This window comes from Hemiscyllium ocellatum, chromosome 18, assembly GCF_020745735.1.
Source record: "Hemiscyllium ocellatum isolate sHemOce1 chromosome 18, sHemOce1.pat.X.cur, whole genome shotgun sequence".
Classification (NCBI taxonomy): domain Eukaryota; kingdom Metazoa; phylum Chordata; class Chondrichthyes; order Orectolobiformes; family Hemiscylliidae; genus Hemiscyllium; species Hemiscyllium ocellatum.
The window spans coordinates 50,831,261-50,854,463 of record NC_083418.1 but is presented as its reverse complement, the minus strand read 5'-3'; the positions used below and the strand labels follow the sequence as shown (position 1 = coordinate 50,854,463).

At 43.5% G+C, this 23,203-nt stretch overlaps 1 protein-coding gene across 1 annotated transcript in view; it reads left to right on the top strand.

Annotated features, from left to right (window-relative positions):
• The first annotated feature begins 13,316 nt into the window (after positions 1 to 13,316).
• si:ch211-210p4.6 (malignant fibrous histiocytoma-amplified sequence 1) overlaps positions 13,317 to 23,203 on the top strand; it is a 39,065-nt gene continuing 29,178 nt past the window's right edge. The window contains exons 1-4 of the mRNA XM_060838532.1: positions 13,317 to 13,331; positions 16,801 to 17,686; positions 21,879 to 22,173; positions 22,840 to 23,026. Of these exons, the coding sequence (XP_060694515.1) occupies positions 16,851 to 17,686; positions 21,879 to 22,173; positions 22,840 to 23,026 (1,318 nt within the window). The 5' untranslated portion in view covers positions 13,317 to 13,331; positions 16,801 to 16,850. The remainder of the gene's footprint in view (positions 13,332 to 16,800; positions 17,687 to 21,878; positions 22,174 to 22,839; positions 23,027 to 23,203) is intronic.

Sequence of the window (23,203 nt, the reverse complement as noted above, 5' to 3'; positions counted from 1 at the left end):
TTTTGCCACACTATTTTCAGCACTAAGTGAAGGTCATTGGAGAACCCATTCTGTAGTGATGCAACTTGATACATCCAAGCATTTAATCACATCCGAGCTGCATCAGCTTTTCAGTGACATATTAGAGGAATGGTTTGAAATATTCTGCTGGTGGAGCTGAAACTTCTTTTCCAAAAAGCATAATTTGTTTTTGTGCAGCCAGAAATTATAGATGGTTGTGAGATCATTTTGAAAGTAATAATGGCTGGGAAATGCACCATGAGCTAGTACTCCTTGTTGACTGACGTGTTTAATCCAAAGGATAAAATGCTGATCTCATTGAAACTGTTGAATTGGAAAACATAACTGGTTCATTGGTATCTTTTAAAAACAAACACATTTCTATAATGCATTTTACAACCCCTGGATGTCGTAAATTGTTTTACTGGCAATCAAATACTTTTGAAGTATAGTCATGTTTATAATATAGGAAACTCATCCAATTTACACAAACAAATCCCGCAAGTAACAATGAGCTGTTACCAGATACTGTAATCTATTTTGATGTTGGTTGAGGGGCAAATTTCAGTAGGGACACTGGGAAGACCATGCCATCTTTTTAGAGAATAATCATTGAAACAGGAGCAGAAGTGAGCCATTTGGCTCCACTCTGCCACTCCATTCCATAAGATCACAGCTGGTCTGATAATCCTCAACTGCTTTTTCCCCATAACTGTAAATTCTCTTGCTGAGTAAAAACCTATCTCAGCCTTGAACGTAATTAATGACGCAGCCACTGCAGCTCTCTGTGTAAAAGGAAATTTCACAGCATAATTAATCTCAGAGATGAATTTTTTTTTGTCTGTTTTAAATGGATGACCGCCTAATATGAGATTGTGTTCTTTGGTTCTAGACTCAAGAGGAAATGGTCAAAGCGCCTAAGAATTTTGTATGTTTCAATAAGGGACCAGATTGGGGAGTATTTATGTTTATCATCTTAAATGTAAAAATGCTGTTTTCACGCTTTTCAAGCAAAAAAGTCTTTTAATGAAATAACTATTTTCTTTAACTACTTGATAATTACTACAATACATATCCAAATTGTTTTATGGTGTTTGCGCTTATATACTTTTGGTTGGCTATTTGACTGCAGAATGCATCACTATTAAGTCTGTTTCAAGCCTCTACATTTTATAACAAGACAGCACAAAGAAATCAAAACCCTCCTAATTGAAGACAGAATTGCTTTGAGTCCTGTGACCGTGATTGACTGGGGACAGATTCCAGGCTTAAATAATTTGTGGTGTCTTCTCACATTTTCTTTTGTCAAAAATACCAATAACCAGAGTGCACAAATTTAAGGTAATTATCCATGAAAAGAAACTGGGCTGATGAAATTTTGTTTTCTAACAAGTTATGATGATCTTGAAATGTGCTGCCTGAAAGGATGATGGAATCAGATTTAATAGTAGTTTTCAAAGAAATAAATGCTTGAAAAGGGAAAAAGTGATAGACCATTGTGTTCAATTCTGGCCATGTCATTTCAGGATGGATATGAAGGCAGCTAACGATTAGTCATCTGTTATTTGTGCGTTCTGCAACGTAACTCCTGTACCAATCAGCACTTGTACGATATAAATGTTGTTTCACTTTTGGTATTTCATAAGAATTGAGGGTAAGAAAAACATTTCTACACCTGGATGTCATGCTGGCAATCTGTATTCCACCCAAGTCTGCTGCTGCATCTATCTAACAAAGTGGAAAATATTCTAGGTAAGTCTGATCATTCCAATCTAGATCTCATTACAGCCTTAGTCCAAAAATAGAGGAAAGTGCAAAAATGAGATGAGAATCAAGGTAGCATTTGACCAAATGTGGAATCAAAAGGTTGTTGTATTAATGTCTGGGATCTGGGAATAAACCTCTACTAACTAAAGTCCCAAAGGAAGATCCAAGTGATGGTAGGAGGCCAATCGTATGAGTACCAGGAAATTGCTACCGGTGGTAGCTGCATCACCAATGACTTTCCCTTGACTATTTGGTTAAAAGTGCAGATGTTAACTTGTGTACAGCCATAGTATGTCTGTCACCTTCCCATGTCAAGTAAATTTGTTAAAACTTAGGGTTCTCAGGGAAATCACAGTTAACCAATTTACAATAGACAATAGATGCAGGAGTAGGCCATTCTGCCCTTCGAGCCTGCACCACCATTCAATATGATCATGGCTGATCATCCTAAATCAGTATCTTGTTCCTGCTTTATCTCTATAACCCTTGATTCCACAATCCTTGAGAGCTCTATCCAACTCTTTCTTAAATGAATTCATGAAACTGGGCCTCCACTGCCCTCTGGGGCAGAGCATTCCACACAGACACCACTCTCTGGGTGAAGAAGTTTCTCCTCATCTCTGTCCTAAATGGTCTACCTCGTATTTTTAAGCTGTGTCCTCTGGTTCGGCACTCACCCATCAACGGAAACATGTTTCCTGCCTCCAGAGTGTCCAATCCTTTAATAATCGTATATGTCTCAATCAGATCCCCTCTCAGTCTTCTAAACTCAAGGGTATAGAAGCCCAGTCACTCCAGTCTTTCAGTGTAAGGTAATCCCGCCATTCCAGGAATTGACCTCGTGAACCTATGCTGTACTCCCTCAATAGCCAGAATATCTTTCCTCAAATTTGGAGACCAGAATTGCACACACTACTCCAGGTGTGGTCTCACCAGGGCCCTGTACAGCTGCAGAAGAACCTCTTTGCTTCTATACTCAATCCCTCTTGTAATGAAGGCCAGCATGCTATTAACCTTCTTCACTACCTGCTGTACCTGCATGCTTACCTTCATTGACTGGTGTACAAGAACACCCAGATCTCTCTGTACTGCCCCTTTACCTAAATTGATTCTATTCAGGTAGTAATCTGCCTTCCTGTTTTTGCCACCAAAGTGGATAACCGTACATTTATCCACATTAAACTGCATCTGCCATGCGTCTGCCCACTCACCTAACTTGTCCAGGTCATCCTGTAATCTCCTAACATCCTCATCACATTTCACCCTGCCACCCAGCTTAGTATCATCAGCAAATTTGCTAATGTTATTACTAATACCATCTTCTATATCATTAACATATATTGTAAAAAGCTGTGGTCCCAGTGCTGATCCCTGCAGTACCCCACTGGTCACTGCCTGTCATTCAGAAATGGAGCCGTTTATCACTACTCTTTATTTCCTATCAGCCAACCAACTTTCAATCCAAATTAGTACTTTGCCCCAATACTATGCGCTCTAATTTTGCTCACTAACCTCCTGTGTGGGACTTTATCAAAAGCTTTCTGAAAGTCCAGGTACACTACATCTACTGGATCTCCCTCGTCCATCTTCAGAGTTACATCCTCAAAACATTCCAGAAAATTAGTCAATCATGATTTCCCCTTCATAAATCCATGCTGACTCGGACCTATCCTGTTATTACTATCCAGATGTCGTAATTTCATCCTTTATAATAGACACCAACATCTTTCCACCATTGAGGTCAGACTAACTGGTCTGTAATTTCCTGCTTTCTCTCTCCCACCTTTCTTAAAAAGTGATACAACATTAGCCACCCTCCAATCCACACGAACTGAATCCGAATCTATCGAACTCTGGAAAATAACCACCAACGCATCCACGATTTCTCAAGCCACCTCCTTCACTACCTTGAGATGTCGACCATCAGGCCCCGGGGACTTATCAACCTTCAGACCTAACAGTCTCTCCAACACCAATTCCTGGCAAATATAGATTCCCTTAAGTTCAGGTCCTTCAGCCACTGTTACCTCTGGGAGATTGCTTGTGTCTTCCCCAGTGAACACAGATCTGAAGTACCAATTCAATTCTTTTGCCATTTCTTTGTTCCCCGTAATATATTCCCCTGTTTCTGTCTTCAAGGGCCCAATTTTAGTCTTAACCATTTTTTTGCCTTTCACATACCTAAAAAAAACTTTTACTATCCTCCTTTATATTATTGGCCAGTTTACCTTTGTACCTCATTTTTTTCTCTGCGTATTTCCTTCTTAGTAATCCTCTGTTGTTCTTTAAAAGCTTCCCAGTCCTCCATTTTCCCATTTATCTTTGCTATGTTATACTTTTTCTCTTTTAACTTTATATGTTTCTTAACTTCCCTTGTCAGCCATGGCCACCCATGCCTCCTCCTAGGATCTTTCTTCCTTTTTGGAATGAACTGATCCTGCAACTTCTGCATTATACACAGAAATATCCGCCATTGTTCTTCCACGGTCATCCCTGCTAATACGTTGCACCATTGAACTTTGGCCAGCTCCTCCCTCATAGTTTCATAGTTCCCTTTATTCAACAGAAATATTGTCACTTTCAATTGTACCCTCTCCCCCTCAAATTGCAGATTGAACTTATTGTATTATGGATACTACTTCCCAATGGCTCCTTCACTTTGAGGTCCCTGACCAATTATTGTTCGTTGCACAATACCAGATCCAGAATTGCCGTCTCCCTGGTCGGCTCCAGCACCAGCTGTTCTAAGAATCCATCTCTGAGGCATTCCACAAAGTCTCTTTCTTGAGGTCCAATACCATCCTGATTCTCCCAGTCTACCTGCATGTTGAAATCCCCCATAACAACTGTAGTAACATCTTTGCGACAGGCCAATTTCAGCTCCTGATTTAACTTACATCTGACATCCAGACTACTGTTTGGGGGCCTGTAGGTAACTCCCAAGAGGGTCTTTTTACCCTTAGTATTTCTCAGCTCTATCCACACTGACTCTACATACCCTGATTCTAGGTACCCCCCCGTGCAAGGGACTGAATATCATCCCTTACCAACATGGCCACCCCACCCCCTCTGCCCATCAGTCTGTCCTTATGATAGCACGCGTAGCCTTGAATATTCATTTCCCAGGCCCTGTCCACTTGAAGCCACGTCTCAGTTATCCCCACAATATCATATCTGCCAATTTCCAAAAGAACCTCAAGCTCATCCATCTTATTTCTAATGCTTTGTGCATTCATGTATAGTATTTTTAATTTGTTACTGTCCTCACCCTTCCCATCAACTCCCATTTTACTCACAGCTCCAGTAAGATTAGAAATGGAAGGTAGGGAGATAGTTCTGCCAATATTAGTGACTAAAGAGACGTCAATTAACTTGTTAGGTAGGGATGCTTTACTACAGTTAGAGGTAAGATTGGAGTGCACACAGCAGGGCTTGGTCTTAGAAAGGCCAATACGCAATTAGTGATGCAAGAAGTTAAAGATGTTAATGTTTATTGGATAGGGGATATAGCAAGTGATATTCAAGATATTTGGAGGATTTGGGAAGTGGAACTGAGAAATAAGAAAGGGATAATCACCTTATAGGGATTGTATTATAGGCCCCCTAATAGTCAGAGGGAAATTGAGAAACAAACTTGTAAGGAGATATCAGCTATCTGTAAGAATAACATGGTGGTTATGGTAGGGGATTTTAACTTCCCAATCATAGATTGGGACTGCCATAGTGTTAAAGGTTTAGATGGAGAGGAATTTCTTAAGTGTGTACAAGACAATTTTCTGATTCAGTATGTGGATGTGCCTGCTAGAGAAGGTGCAAACCTTGACCTACTCCTGGGAAATAAGGTGACTGAGGTGTCAGTGGGGGAGCACTTTGGGGCCAGCGACCATAGTTCTATTAGTTTTAAAATAGAGATGGAAAAGGATAGACCTGATCTAAAAGTTGAAGTTCTAAATTGGAGGAAGAAAATTTTGATGGTATTAGGCAAGAACTTTCGAAAGCTGATTGGAGGCAGATGTCCATAGGTAAAGGGATGGCTGGAAAATGGGAAGCCTTCAGAAATGAGATAATGAGAATCCGGAAAATGTATATTCCTGTCAGGGTGAAAGGAAAGGCTGGTAAGTATAGGGAATGCTGGATGACTAAAGAAATTGAGGGTTTGGTTAAGAAAAAGAAAGAAGCATATGTAAGGTATAGACAGGATAGATTGAGTGAATCCTTAGAAGAGCATAAAGGAAGCAGGAGTATACTTAAGAGGGAAATCAGGAGTGCAAAAAGGGGACATGAGATAGCTTTGGCAAATAGAATTAAGGAGAATCCAAAGGGTCTTTACAAATACATTAAGGACAAAAGGGTAACTAGGGAGAGAATAGGGCCCCTCAAAGATCAGCAAGGCAGCGTTTGTGTGGAGCCACAGAAAATGGGGGAGATACTAAATGAGTATTTTGCATCAGTATTTACTGTGGAAAAGGATATGGAAGATATAGACTGTAGGGAAATAGATGGTGACATCTTGAAAAATGTCCATATTACAGACGAGGAAGTGCTGAATGTCTTGAAATGCATAAAAGTGGATAAATCCCCAGGACCTGATCAGATGTATCTGAGAACTCTGTGGGACGCTTGAGAAGTGATTACTGGGCCTCTTGCTGAGATATTTGTATCATCAATAGTCACAGGTGAGGTGCCAGAAGACTGGAGGTTGGCTAACGTGGTGCCACTGTTTAAGAAGGGCGGTAAGGACAAGCCAGGGAACTATAGACCGGTGAGCCTGACCTTGGTGGTGGGCAAATTGTTGGAGGGAATCCTGAGGGACAGGATGTACATGTATTTGGAAAGGCAAGGACTGATTAGAGATAGTCGACATGGCTTTGTGTGTGGGAAATCATATCTCACAAACTTGATTGAGTTTTTTGAAGAAGTGACAAAGAGGATTGATGAGGGCAGAGCGGTAGATGTGATCTATATGGACTTCAGTAAGGCGTTCGACAAGGTTCCTCACCGGAGACTGATTAGCAAGGTTAGATCTCATGGAATACAGGGAGAGCTAGCCATTTGGATACAGAACTGGCTCAAAGGCAGAAGACAGAGGGTGGTGGTGGAGGGTGGTTTTTCAGACCGGAGGCCTGTGACCAGTGGAGTGCCACACGGATCGGTGCTGTGTCAAGTATTTTTTGTCATTCACATAAATAATTTGGATGCGAGCACAGTTAGTAAGTTTGCAGAAGACACCAAAATTGGAGGTGAAGTGGACAGCGAAGAGGGTTACCTCAGATTACAACAGGATCTTGATCAGATGGGCCAATGGGCTGAGAAGTGGCAGATGGAGTTTAATTCGGATAAATGCGAGGTGCTGCATTTTGGGAAAGCAAATCTTAGCAGGACTTATACACTTAATGGTAAGGTCCTAGGGAGTGTTGCTGAGCAAAGACACCTTGGAGTGCAGGTTCATAGCTCTTTGAAAGTGGAATCACAGGTAGATAAGATAGTGAAGAAGGCATTTGGTATGCTTTCCTTTATTGGTCAGAGTATTGAGTACAGGAGTTGGGAGGTCATGTTGCGGCTATACAGAACATTGGTTAGGCCACTGTTGGAATATTGCATGCAATTCTGGTCTCCTTCCTATCAGAAAGATGTTATGAAACTTGAAAAGGTTCAGTAAAGATTTACAAGGATGTTGCCAGGGTTGGAGGATTTGAGCTACAGGGAGAGGCTGGACAGGCTGGGCATGTTTTCCCTGGAGCGTCGGAGGCTGAGGGGTGACTGTATAGACGTTTACAAAATTATGAGGGGCCTGGATAGGGTAAATAGACAAAGTATTTTCTCTGGGGTCGGGGAGTCCAGGACTAGAGGATATAGGTTTAGGGTGAGAGGGGAAAGATATAAAAGAGACCTAAGGAGCAACTTTTTCTCACAGATGGTGGTACGTGTATGGAATGAGCTGCCAGAGGAAGTGGTGGAGGCTGGTACAATTGCAACATTTAAGAGGCATTTGGATGGGTATATGAAAAGGAAGGGTTTGGACGGATATGGGCCGGGTGCTGGTAGGTGGGACTAGATTGGGTTGGGATATCTGGTCGGCATAGATGTGTTGGATCGAAGGGTTTGTTTCCATGCTATACATCTCCATGACTCTGAGTCTAAGTGTTGACGATGTTGACTAAAGCAAGACCACTTAAGTCTGAGCTGCACTATACAGTGATATTTGATGAGTCTCAGTATGAGGTTTTAGAGAGGCAGTGGCAGCAGGAACTCACTACTTCACAATATTTGAGAAGTGAAGCAAAAGTATTAGGGGAGCAGGGAGTGATCCTGCAAATAGAGAGACATGTGTTCCTGGAAAAGTGGTACAGTATATTAGGCACCACACCACATGTAACCTTACTGGTAAATAAGGGATATCAATCTAAAGACTTCGGACCTATGGCCAGGCTTGTAGAAACAGTCAGGGAATGGCATATGCTCACAACAGGGGTTTGGGAATCCAGGGATGGCAGCTATATTAAAATTCTAGCATGCTGCAACTTGACAGGGAATCCCGAGAAAGTCAAGGTAACACCCCAGCGGAGCATACCAGTGACAGTGGAGGAAGGTGATCAATATGGTAATGAGCAATTAGATGGTCACAGCATAATACAGATCTGGGGAGAGTGAAATCAGCTATCCCATTGGAAATAAGGTTGAAACCAGGAGTTGGGACAGTAGTGAAATTTCTGACGAATGAATTTATCCTAAGGTTTGGTATACCATCAATGATCAGTTCAGACAATGGGTTTGCCTTCATTCAGAAAGTAGTTAAGTTGGTGCTGCAGTCTTTGAGAATTAAACAGATGTTTGAGTGCATGTATCATCCTCAGTAAGAGGGTATGGTGGAAAGGTTTAATGGGACATTGAAAGCCAAACTAAACGAGATCTGTGCAAGCACCAACCTTAATTGGGTTGATGCATTGCCGCTGGCACTAATGAGTTATCATATGCAGACTAATCGCATGACCAACCTAACACTGCATGAGATGCTCACAGGTAGACCTATGCCAGTGCCCTGGTGGAGAGACCCATACGAAGGGTCTAACTTGGAGCAGTTAAGCTTAGAACTTAAACAATATTTGCAGCAGCTAACTATGATACATGAGACTATTCACCCGCAGGAAACACAAAGGGAACCGACATCTGTCAACGAGGAAGGACCTACTAAACCCGGGGAGTGGGTGTACATGCGGGTTTTTCAAAGATGCTGGAATGAGCTGAGGAGGGAGGGACCTTTCGTAGTGACTAAGGCATCACCTACCGCCATCCAAGTGGAAGTACAACACATATGGTACCATCTTAATCATTGTACTAAAGCTCTCCCACCAACACAAGCTAACTCTAACACTGAGGTAAGTGGAGCTGAGGCTGAGGAACTTGGACACGGGCAGACCACATAGGACGCTCGTACCCCTCTGCAGGGTTCCGAACAAGGTACAGGTGAAGCTTTGGGGATACTAATCATTCCAGAAATGGTAGTGATGGAGACGTGAAACATAGTTCTCCTGGCAGTGGGGATGGGGAAGACATGGGGGATGCCCCTGATACCCCCCCTTCTCTGATGCCAGGCCTGTATACTCAGACTTGGAGACCATTAATTTGGCAAACCTGGACTGGTAATGCCAGGGTCATTCAGGCTGGGAGGCAAAGACCTATTAGAATTGCAGACTTTGCTGCCCTAACATGGGTATGCGCCCATGACAATCACTGGTATCAATGGGCAAACTATATGGCCATAATGATGGCTAGTCAGGACTGTTTCTCGTGTACTAAGGCAACCCCCTCATGCTACATTGTCCCTATGCCTTATAATTCGACCACCTATACTCAATGGTGTCTGCAGCATTCTAGCCGACCTCTTAACCCGGATGATCCATCAACTTACAGGCAATCCTGTTGCCCCTTTTAGTGCCTCCTATTTCAGACCTCTACATTCTATCAGCAGGATGATGCGGACAGGCAGCAACTCCAATGATGGTGTGGCTATAGTACCCCATGGTCCATCAGTAAGACTAATTACACATTCCCTGTGGTTGCTTTCAGGATACAGGAAGGGTTGAGTTTTGAATACTTTAAGCGAAATGGCTCCACACCAGTAGGCTATTTTAAGGGTCTTTGCGGGAATATGATTGAACTCAAGGTGGACACCACATTTGGGGCTGTTTTAAATTCTCAACACGTCCCACTGGCAGATACTTGGTGGCTGTGTAAGAAAGGAGGGTTACACCCGACGCTGCTCGTTGACTGGAGTGGCAGCTGTGCCAATGTAATGTCCTACACAAGGTAGCTATATCGCCACACATGCAGATTGATGCGATGTCACAGTCAGCTTTGCGCCGAACTAAGCGATGGTATGTCCCTGATCCGATGATTCGGATTGATAGCATAGGACGGCCAAGAGGTATTTCTAATGAATTTAAGGCTCGCAATGAGATTGCTGCGGGACGGTCTCATCCAGTGATAGAGTGTTAGCAAGAATACTGAATGGATTAATTACATTTATTACAACCAGCACAGATTTATCAATTATACTGTGGTCTTGGGAGAACAATTGGATGCTACTACTAAAGTGACATGGCAAAACAGACAGGCCTTAGATTGGATACTGGCAGAAAAAGGTGGGGTTTTTGTGATGTTTGGGGAACATTGCTGTACCTTTTTACCTAACAACACGAGCCCTGGGGGATCTTTTACTAAAGCAATGGAAAAACTAAAGAATCTAAGATGGGAGCTAAAAGACAATATGGGGTTTGGTCATCAGGCTTTTGATTGGCTGGATAATATATTAGGGTCTTGGGGAGCATGGACTTATTGTAGATGCTGTTTTGCTTGTTGTCACCTTCGTCTTTTGTTGTGCTTTACCTTTTATGAAGTCCTTTTTAGTTCGCGTCACTACACGGCAACAGCTACCCCAGGAAGCACTTACTCCTCTGATGGAACCCCACTGCGCTACTATTATGACCTAGCAACCGCCACGGTGCAAGGAATATGTCCACATGGGGATATCGATGATACTTCTGAAGAACGCGCTGGTCCTAGATTGTGAGGGATCTTGGGTCTTTTTTCCTGTTCTGGTTATCGGAGGACAGGTTTTTGGTCCAAGGGACCCTGGAATGGAGGAAAAACCTTTTAAGTCCTAGATTCCAAAAATTATTTAGCCCATATTGGGACATATATTGTTTGTATTGGACATAAGACAGACTGAATTTATTATCTTCTTTCTCTGGGTGAGACCAGTAGGTCTCAAAGGGGGGAATATGGAAAATAAAGAACATGAAATCATGGGAAGGGTTAAAGCTTGAAGACCACTGGCAATCTGTGGTCTGTGGAAGGTAAGATGGGATAACCATTGTTGAATTTTCTTACACCAATTTGCAACGTAAGGTTAAGGCTGAAAGGTCACTATAGCGAGATGAAATAACACAAGTAATAAAACAAGTTTCTCTCTCAAGTGTTATGACAGGATTGGGACCATAAATATTTGTGACATGACATTAAAATATCTAATTATAGTTAGTAGAGTCAGCTTGAGACAGGAGACTATTGTAATAGATGGAATAGCTAAATATCTATCATGATACGTTAATCTGCAATGGAAGATCACTGTAGCAGAAGTGATAATAAATATCTAATCATGCCATTAGGAAAATATTAAGTATGGTCTGGAATGAAAGACCATTGTAGCAGAGTTAGCAATAAATATCTAACCATGACATGAGAATAACATTAAGTGGAATGTACAACTAAAGAGATAATGGGAACTAACATCACTGCTTTATTTTTTTCCAGCTCTCAGGATGAACAGAACCCCTGACACTCCTGTTTTTTTTTCTTTTTTTCTTCTTAAACCCCCACACAACCGCCTAACTGTGGTAGTGCTTATTTTTTCCTCAGCACCCATGTTGTGTGTATGCAGGCATGAAACTCAGTGAGAGACACAAGGTGTATGAATCTTTATTCAATTTCCACCACCAGGAAGATAGAAAAACACCCGAGTGGCCAGAGACAAGCAGCGTCCTTCACAAAAGGCAATGCTAACATCACTGGTTTATTGTGTAGCTAGAGTGAGGTACTTTGATTAATATGGTTGGACGTGCTGATAAGCTAACAGAAACACGATAAAAAATATAAAGATCCATGGACCATGAGGTTCGTGGGCATTCGAGAATCTGCTTTCTCAGTTTCACGATTTTTTGTTTACAAATAAAAGACCGACTTCTTGAAGAACTCTCTGCGTCTCCTGGTGGTTCTCTATATTTTCTCCACAACAACTCTAACCTCAAACCTTTGATACATTGTCTGAGCTGAGAATTCACTTTTTATAAAACCTTAAGTCATCTTGGAAATGTGAGTTGAAAGAAGTTCTGTGATTTACACATTAATGAATCGAAACCTGCAATCCCATTCTAAGTGATTGAAGACTTAACAGCTATATAGGTTTGTTCAATGCATTGCATCAGTTGTATTATACTGTAATCTTTTACTGCCCTATGATCCTGCCCCACTAGCTACTTGAAGGAGCAGCGCTCTGAAAGCTTGTACTTCCAAATAAACCTGTTGGACTATAACCTGGTGTGTGATTTTAACATTGTCCACCCCAGTCCAGACCAGCATGTCCACACTAACTGACAAGGCATGGACAACTTATACAGGCCAAGCAGAATGGCTGAAGAGCTTTCCTCTCCACTGCATCAGTAGGATAATGGGCATTTCCTGGCAGTCATGATGTAGAGGAGCTGGTATTGGACTGGGTGGACAAAGTTAAAAATCACACAACACCAGGTTATGGTCCAACAGGTTTAATTGGAAGCACTAGCTTTGGTAGCACTGCTCCCTCATTAGGCGACCCACAACCACTTGATGAAAGCCCGCTCCGAAAGCTTGGGCTTCCAAATAAACCAGTTGGACTATAACTTGGTGTTGTGTGATTTTTTTTGACACAATTTCCTGGCAGAACAGTGCTGAGTCTGTAAAAAGTACCCTAATGTGTAGGGATTTCTCGCCATGTCAGCGACAAATCCACTGTGTGGGTCATGTTGCACACAGAATTACAGCCTGTCCAATTTTCGGATGTCGGGTTGATTAGAAAACACGGTCCCTCCAGTTTGCAATTGGCTGTAGCTCTGAGCCATCTTCCTTCCCTCTCACTCGCCCAACCGATACAGTGGCAACGGTATGAGGAAAAGGAAGCTGGTCATTGTGGTTTTATGTGGCCTGGCCCGGTCCATTTCTGTTCACGATGGCCCTGGAAATCATCAAGTTGTCTCTCTAACTGTAAATGTAGCCTCTCCAGGGACAAAGCTGCAGTATTGGTAATAAACTGCCGGGGTTAAAAACCCCCTACTCTGGGATAATATTGACCCTTCCTGACAGGAGCAGACCTGTGTGTGTGTGTGTTTGATGGGGTGGGTGGGCTACACTTGCCCCTTCGGAGACAATTCCCCCATCTCTCGCTCCATGATAGTCTCGGAGACAGCCCAACACGTCACCCACTTTCAGTTTCGTTTCCCTTTTTCGGAGCAGAATGGCCGGGAGAGCGGGTGAGTGAACCAGTGTCCTCCTCTCCACTCCCTCACCTTCTCCCTTCTGCTTGGTTGACCCTAGCCCCGCATCAGACATTGCCCGCGCTCTCCGGACTCTCCCCCCGCGGGTTCAGTCCCTGGGATGGGACTGGACCCACACTAGCTGACCCACGAGGCTCTTTGCTGATTGCAGCGCTCAGAGTGGCAGCCCAGCCCAGCGGCTCGGTGTTCTCGCTGCCGGCCCGCACTCTCAAACTCTGCCTCAGAGATGTGTCCAGTTGGTGGCACTACCTATCCCTGTCCCTCTCTCCCAGCTCCAGCGCCTCTGCCTGATGCTGACCTATCTGTGAGCTGTCCTTCACTTGAGTCTGTCTCCCTGTGGAATATGGGAACCGAGTAAGCTACTTTCTCGGCCTCCAGTTCCTGCTTTCAAAGAGTTTTATTTGCATAAAACAATCATATTGGTAACTGAGCAAAATTTCCCAGTCAAAGTCTACAGTCTTTCAGAATGGAAAAGAAAACATATTTTCCAATTTCAATCCTTCTCTCACTTTCACCTGGTTCATCTCTGACCCTTCCCTCCCCTCCTTGACTTCGCTGTTTCCATTTCTGAGGATAGGCTGTCCACCAAAATCCATTACAAACCCACTGACTCCCACAGCTTTCAATTTTACACTTCCTCACACCCTGCTCCTTGCAAGGACCTCAGCCTCAATCCAGATGAGAAACGTTGATTGCCAGAAACGCCAATTCTCCTGCCCCTGGGATGTTGCCTGACCTGCTGGGCTTTTCCAGCACCACACTCTCGACTGATCTCCAGCATCTGCAGACCTCATTTTCTCCCAGTCCATTCTGTCAGTTCCTCTGCCTCCATTGCATCCTTTCCAATTATGCTGTCTTCCACAGGAGTGTCTCCAACATGTGCTCCTTTTCCCCCAACCAAGGATACTCTCTCCCATTGTGGTTGACAGGGCCCTCAACTGGGTCGGACCCATCTCCCATATTTCTACGCTCACCCTTTCCCTTGCTTCCCTCCTTTTCTAACCAACCAGTCTCATCAGGATCATCCTTCACCATTTCCACTATATTCGGCATGGTGGCTCAGTGGTTAGCACTGCTGCTTCACCCGGGTTCAATTCCCGCCTCGGTCTGTCTGTGTGGAGTTTGCACATTCTCCCCGTGTGTGCGTGGGTTTCCCCCCGAGTGCTCTGGTTTCCTCCCACAGTCCAAAGGTGTGCAGGTCAGGTGAATTGGCCATGCTAAATTGACTGTAGAGTAAGGGTCTGGATGAGTTGCTCTTCGGAGGGTCAGTGTGGACTTGTTGGGCCGAAGGGCCTGTTTCCACATTGTAGGGAAATCTAAACACATCTTTCCTTCCTTTCCATTGTCAGCCCTTCCACAGGGATAGTTCTTTCCAGGGGCTTCCTGGTCCACTTCTCCATCACTCCTAACAGTTCCTTAATCCCCCGTGGCACCTTCCCATGCAACTACAGCAGATGTAACATTTGACCATTCACCTCCTACTATCTAAGGCCTCACATTGCCTTCCAGGTGAAGCAATGAATCATTTGTGCTTCTTTCAGACTTGTATTTGCTGTCTATTGTCTTATTGTATTTGCTGCTCACAATGCAGCCTTCTTCATGTTGAAAAAACCCAATGCAGACTGAGTGATCATTTTACTGAGCACCTCCGCTCTGCCCACTGGAATCAGCGCAACCTTCCAGTTGCTTGACATTTCAATAAACTGTCTTGTTCCTACAGTGATATTTCCATCTTGGGCCTATTAAGAAGATAACATGAGCTGAAGGAAAAACAATTAATATTCCACTTAGGCACACAATATTGAATTCAACAACTTTAGAGTATAACTCTCTCCTTTATTTGTCTGACATCTCCCTAGCCTTCCTGACCATGTCTTGTTCTTTACTTTGTTCCAGGAGCGTGGACCCATTTTCTCCTTTTCCCACATATTACTTATATCTACATCTATTTTCCATCTCTGTCCCTCCTTTACAGCATTAACACTCACTCTGCCTTTTACTCTGAGCACTCTCACAATCTGTTCCAATCATTCCTCCTCCCTCCCCGTTAACAACATAAGAAGTATCCTTTTCTAGCCCCCTTTTGTTCTGAAAAAGAGTTAATTCACTCCACAGATGCCAGCACACCTGCTGAATTTTCCCAGCACATTTTGTTTTGAGCCTAATCTTTAGCTCACCAACAGCCTGCATACTCACAGAGGCTCTTTGACCATGTCCAGCACATTTCCCACCTTCCTTTCTCATCCTTTTCTCAGGCTCCCTTGTCTTCCATGTACCAGGTTTCAGATTAATGGATTATCCTCTATTATTTCATCCAGTGTAGTATGATGCCATTATCAAACATATCTTCCCCTGCCCTTCCCTATCAGCATTCTAAATGGACCACTCCATCCATGATACCCTGGTCCACTCATCAGTCACCATTAGCACACCCTCCCATATCTTCAGCAGTTTCCACTGCTCATTGGGTGGAAATTGAACATGAGAAAAAAAGAAGTGATTTCATACACATTTTACTTTCCTTGCCTCTGATCTATATTCTCACAAGTTACACATTTGAATCCCTGCAATTTATACCCTCTGGATTTACACCATACACTCCCTGATGTATAACACAAATTACATCCCTAATGTAGGAGGAGAAAGTGAGGACTGCAGATGCTGGAGATCAGAGCTGAAAATGTGTTGCTGGAAAAGCACAGCAGGTCAGGCAGTTCCTCCAAGGAACAAGGAAGCCCTTCATTCCTGATGAAGGGCTTATGCCCGAAACGTCGAATTTCCTGTTCCTTGGATGCTGCCTGACCTGCTGCGCTTTAACCAGCAACACATTTTCAGCTACATCCCTAATGTATACCCACATAATTTACATCACCGGATTTATAATTCCTGATTTACGCACTTCTTGATTTAGAGCTTAATGATTTACACTTACCTATTTACACTGCCCCAATCATGAGTTACACTCTTCTGGTGTATATACATTCTCTGATTTATGCTTCTTGAATTTACAGTCCTGAATTCCCAGATTTACGCATCCGTGATTTACACTCAGCTCCCCAAATTATACTCTGCTGAATTAAACCATCCCATCCCTCATTTAGGCATACGTTCTTAATTTACCCTCCCCGGATGTACACACATGCACACAAACACACACACACACTCCAGGATTTACACTCCCCTGATTAACATATTTCTATCGGATGGTGGTTGTCAGTAATGTGTTAAGTGGTTGGGATGCTGCACAAAGACTTACTCAGTTAAACCCAAACTCTGTCCAGCCAGGAAAGATGACACTACCCTTATTTTTGTAGCATGACTCATCGATCTTTTATATATCTATTTAAAATAAATCAGGGTACAGCAATTGTTCAGGAATATATCACTGAGATTTTCTAATTCTCAAGTTTTGAATGCATTTTTTGAAAGTGTGTTTGTCTTTCAGAGCAAAACCAGGCAACTGAGCAAACCCAAGATCGAGATGTGGACCTATCCATGAAGCGTCTGAAAGTTTTACCTTTGGAGATCTTGCAGAACCCTCAGATCGACCATCTCAATCTAGACCGCAACAGACTGAAGAATATAACAGACGTTTCGAAGTTGAGGAATCTGAAGACCCTCATCCTGTCTAAGAATGAGCTGGTGGATTTCCCCTCAGAGATCGGCTCACTGCGATATCTTGAAAAGCTGCATTTAAACCAGAACAAAATCTCGCAGATCCCAGCAGAGATTTTCTCCTACCTCCCACTTCTGAAGCAGCTTAAACTCAACAACAATCGGCTCAGTGACATCCCGGGAGATCTTACCTGTTGCACTGAGCTGCAGTACCTCAACCTGTCTCACAACCTTATCAAGAAACTTCCCAAAGCACTTGCCAAGTTAGGAAAACTGGAGGAATTTTACATTGAAAATAACAAGTTGTGTGAACTGCCTCCTGAGCTGTTTGAAGGCTGCTCTCTCAGGAGATTCAGTGCCCGTGCAAACCCACTTCGAGAGCCCCCTGATGAAGTCTGTGCTGGAGGCCTGCAGCATATCCGCAGTTATTTCAAACAACTCCAAAACAACGAGTCGTTGAACGACAAGCGGGTCAAGACCATGTTTCTGGGCGCATCCATGGCGGGCAAGTCAACTCTGTGTAAAAGTTTGACCAAGCGGGAATTGGTGACAATTGCAGAGAAGGACAGGACAATTGGGATTGAGATCAGCGAGTTTCAAATGGAAGACTTCTCCTTCCTGTGCTGGGATTTCGCTGGGCAGCTGGAGTATTATCTGACTCACCATGTCTTCATCACACCACAAGCCCTGGTTGTGCTTGTTATTGACTTGCACAGGTGAGCAGACGGCTAGGATCAAGAGATCAGGAACAAACACAGAGAAATCCTGCAGAAACATAGCAGCTTTGGTAGAGAGAGAAACAGCATTGATGTCTGAAGTCCCATGTGACTCCTCTGCAGTCTATTTGTCATTCCAGGTGTTTGTTTCAGATTTCCAGGACCGGCAGTATTTCACTTTTATTCTTGAGATTGGGAGATGCCTGATCTGCTTCGAGTGTTGATTTAATCACAATGCTTCCTTTGTAAAAAGTATTTTTCAGCAGCCCAGTGTCTCACTGAGTGAACACAGCTCGGTGCATGACAGCAAGCATTAAAGATCCACAATGCATCAGCTTCATTTGTGGAACTACAGTTAACTGAATCACTGGAGCAAGGGGAAGCAGATCAACCAAATCTCCTGATGTGAATCAGTATCTGGAGATCCTTTGTTCATTCTTTCTTCATCACCCCTTTCATCTCTTTCTTTCTTTCTGTTTTATTCCTCTCCCTGTCTTTTGCTGGATTGCTTTATTCACTCCAGCTTACATTCTCTTCCTTTTCTCCTATTTAAAAAAATACCCTAATTAGTTTACTTTCATTCTTTCCCTCCATCTCTTATTGCCTTCCTTTCATTCTCTTCATTGTTTCCTTCTCCCTGTGTCTAAAATAAGATGAACAAATTCCATTTGAATGTTTTTCACTCCATGCTGTTCATATTTTTGATAGGGTCCAAACACTAGTGTCAAAATATCTTAGTATCACAATATCATATGGTTTCCATGTCCTAATGTTACAATGTCCCAATATCCCTCTGTCCCAATATCCCTCTGTCTCAATATCCCCAGTTCCAATATCCCCCTGTCCCAGTGTGTCCCTGTTCCAATATCCCCCTGTCCCTATGCCTTGTCCCAGTGCCCCACTGTTCCAGTGTGCCCCTGTCTCTGTGTCTCCTGTCCCAATATCGCCTTGTTCCAATGTCCCCTTCCCAATATCCCCCGTCCCTGTGTCCCTATCCCAGTGTCCCCCCATCCTAATATCCCCCTGTTCCTGTGTCTCCTGTCCCAATATCGCCTTGTTCCAATGTCCCCCTGTCCCAATATCCACCTGTCCCAATATCCCCCGTCCCTGTGACCCACTATCCCAATATCCCCCTGTCTCAATATCCCCCATCCCAATATCCCCCTATCCCTGTGTCCTCCTGTCCCAATATGCCCCTGTCCCTGTGTCCCCTGTCCCTATGTCCCCCATCCCAATATGCCCCTGTCCTGTGTCCCCTGTCCCTATATCCCCCGTCCCAATATGCCCCTGTCCCAATATCCCCTGTCCCTATGACCCACTATCCCAATATCCCCCTGTCCCTGTGTCCCCCCTGTCCCTGTGTAACGTTAAAAGATTAAATGGGAGTATCTCTCTGGATCTTAATGTAATATTAAAGAGTTAAAGTGCTCTGAATGAACATTCTGGAAATGGGTGGGGACAACATTCATGCAGGAATGCAAGTGAGCGCCATTCCAATTAGACAAGTTATTTGCTACTCCTCCTCCTACTACCATCAAATTAAACTATCATTCAATCTTGTCCATTCAGAATTGCTTTCTAGCCATCCCCTGAAGCTATGTATGCCGCATCTGCATTGTCTTGGAGAATCAGTGAGTCAGGAAATCATTTCCATAATGATTCCCCAGGCTTAGGGCATTTACATTATCTCTGAAGATCATCTCATCCTACCATTGTACCTGGGTTAACGTGACTGTAGGGGAGTGACTGGGGGTTGTCTTGAGTGGCATGTAACTATGGAGGAGTGGTCAGAGTATCTGTGAGTATTACCAACTGACCTGTTTAAAGGGGATTTCTTTGTTCAGGGCCTCACTTTGACTTGACTTCGCACACCTGCGAAGAGAGTCAAACAGGGTCACCACTTTAACTGTTTGTAGAAGTTGGTGTGTGCAAAAAGATCACTAAAACGTCCTCACCTCAGTGGAAACTAGACTGAGGAACACCACCCCACCATCAGACAAGGCCACGAAGAAAAGAAAGACCAGCTGTACCCTCCTGATGAAATCACACCCGCTAAAAGAGAAAAGCCTGCCAGCGGACCGCGTGGCGCTGCAGTCCATGCCACTCCATTCCCCCAGAGTCGAGTCCACGGCACAAAACCCAGACAAAGCTTCTGCAGCAGTTAATGTACTTTACTGTCGGGACCCAAGTGGACCAGCTCCACTTTCTCCCCCTTCTCCTGGTGATACTATGTTGTCTAAGAGTACTTCTAAGGGAACGTGTGGGGGACAAAGGCAACAATTTTAAGAAGTACCAAATTCTAACTTTGTTCTGCAGCTTCAAACCTTGTGTCTGTAGAGGACTTGAACATCCTTTCTCACTTTACTTCTCACTGGGACTCTCACCCCCCTTTTAACCTTGGAGACTCTAACCCCCTTTTTAATCCTGGAGACTCTAACCCCTCTTTTAACCCTGGAGACTCTAACCCACTTTTTAATCCTGGAGACTCTAACCCCCTTTTTAACTCTGGGGATTCTAACCCCGACTTAACTCTGGGGATTCTAACTCCGAATTAACCATGGGGACTCTAACCCCAATTTAACCCTTTTTGCGCAAAGTGACTCATTAGTGTGCAAGGGTTCGAGTTACCTCCAAAGATTCTGTCACCACCGAGTCCCAGGAGATGAGGGGTTGATTGAGTGTTACGTTTAGAGAGGGAGAGATCAAGGTGAATCTTACCTTGTGGTTCCATCCATCTCACGCAACCAATACTCAGATGATCGCTTATTCAGTCCACCTGGAAGCTCTGTGAATGTTAGAATCCCAGTGCTACCACCATATGTTAGGTTCTTTTCCCGAGGTTTTGCTCACAAGATGCAATTTGCACACACCGACCTCTGCAAACAGTTGAAGTGGTGACCCACCTTGACCCTCTTCGCAGGCGTGCAATGTCGAGTCAAAGTGAGGCCCCGAACAAAGAAAATACATCCCCTTGATAGAGGTCAGTTGGTAATGCTCCCAGATACTCTGGCCACTCCCCCATAGTCACATGCCACTCAAGACAACCCCCAGTCACTCCCTCACAGTCACATGTTACCCCAGCTACAATGGTAAGATGAGATCATCTTCAGAGATAATGTAAATGCCATAATCCTGGGCAATCGTTATGGAAACAATTTCCCAAGGCAATGCAGGTGTAATATGCTTGCTTCAGGGGGTGGCTGGAAAATAATTCTGAATGGAAGAGCTTGAATGATAGTTTAGTTTGATAATAGTAGGGGGAGTAGTAGAAAATGACTGTCTAATTGAGATATGGGTAATTCGCATTCGTGCCTGAATGTCGTCCCCACCCACTTCCAGAATGTTCACTCTCTGCAGTTTAACCCTTTAATATTACATTGGTTTTCAGAGAGATATTCCCATTTAAACTTGTAACGTTATACCTCTGTCCCCTGTTTCACCTGTCCCAATGGCTCCTGTCCCTGTTACCCAGTCCCAGTGTGCCCCAGTCCCAATGACCCCTGTCCCTGTTACCCTGTCCCAGTGTGTCCCTGTCCCAATGGCCCCTGTCCCAGTGTGACCCTGTCCCAATAACCCCTATCCCTGTGACCCCGTCCTAGTGTGTCCCTGTCCCAATGTCCCCCTATCCCAGTATCCCAATGTAGTTGTCATTATTGCATTGTTAGTAAATAATTTCATCGAGACTTTAAACAAACTGTGACTCCAAAAATTCAGTATAATCTCTAATATAATCAGTATATCCAAAAAGCAAACTTCTCTCTGCTCACAGGTACTTTGATGACAGAAAAGGATTGACCCAAACATGTTTATTTTCAGCTGATTTACTGTCAGTGAAGACACACTGACTTGACCTTTCTGCAAGAGCCTGGATAAATCTCAGGCTTGGATTGGTATTGGGAATTAAAGGATCATCACAGACTTGGAAGATCAAACAATCCCCAGCACCTCAAATGCCAAGGTTTGGGCAATGACATGGATATTAATGTTGATTGTAAATGGGCTGAAAAATGGAGCTGTGAGGTTGGATGAATATTCTGGAGGTTTTCTTATTTATCTTGGGAGGACCAAACCCCTATCGAGATTAATATCACACGGCAGCTTCTGTGCTAACATTGATGAGATAAACAAGCTTCCTGAGTTGCGCACTTGGCTCTCATTTTGTCTTTAAGTGACGCTAGTTATCTTCCTCCAGGTATAAGATGGATGACAAGGATTCCTTCAAGGAGCTGGTTGGTTTCTGGATCAATAATATTTTGATGAGAGTCCCAGATTCCATTGTACTTCCTATTGGGAGTCACATGGATCTGTGCGAGAAGGATGAGGTCCAGATGAAGAAGAAGGACATTGAAGAGAAGATCAAAGAGATACTGATTGAAAGACACGAGAATTTGAATCAGCGTCTGGCAAAACTAAATAAGAAATCACAGTGTGAATTATACAGAGATCAAGTGAATAAACTGGATGATTTAGTCAAGTACAATTTAAAGGTGAAGACAATAATGTTTCTATAATGTAGAATAAGGTTCATGTTGGGAAGGCTGACCATTTAAAGGGTCACTGCATTGTTTGGAAAACCTTTTGTTTCACCTGTGCACATCAAGTTAAACAGGACCAAACCAAATCTATGGTAACACCAGACTGGGACCTTTGGCGCTGAGGCCACCGGATTGTGGTGCTTCAGTAATGGGCAGACAATGGCATGGAGCAAGTAGTGGCAATTACTATTTCTGGCACTGCCTGCTCTTGGGGAGAAACAGGAGGAGACAGAGAGAGATGGTGTTATTCAAACATTACTCGGTCCACTTTATTTTATAATAGTCTCAGGTCCCACTACAGCCTCAGTCACTTTACAAAGATATGGCATATCCTGTCTGAACCTGAGTAGATTAGGAAATGTTAATTCCTCATTCCCTTCCTTTCTTCACTTCTTCATTCTCTCCAATCCATCTCTCTTCGACTTTCCCTCCATCTTTGTATTCCTTTCTCCACATTTTCCTTTCCTCTTTCATTCCCTTCCTTCTGTTCCCATCCTCCCTGCTTTCATCCATCCTTTGTCCCCTTAATTCCCTTCTATTCCTTCTTCCATCATTTCTTCTTGGGCAATTGAGAATTTGAACAGGGTTGAACTAGAATTGGTGATCATTGTCTTGCAGGTTCTGGACCTCATTCCCGTTGACTGCACTCAATATGATACAATCATCAACGCTTGGATGCAGATTCTGGAATCAGTTCGGAATAAAGATATTTTCCCAAATGCAATCCGGACACTTCCAGTCACTTACAAGAAAGTGGAAAAAGTTATTACTGAACTGATTGAAACAGAAAAGGTTCCATTTCATGGTAAGGATTATTCATTTTACTCTGCGCTGAATCTAGTCTCAATGCTGGCAATAGTCATTCATAAGAAAATAAGGAATAGGAGCAGAAAGCCATTCAGTCCTTCAAACATGCCATATTGTCCTGGCAAACCTCCTCATTATTGTGATCATGGCTCTTCTATCTCAGCTACAATGTCTG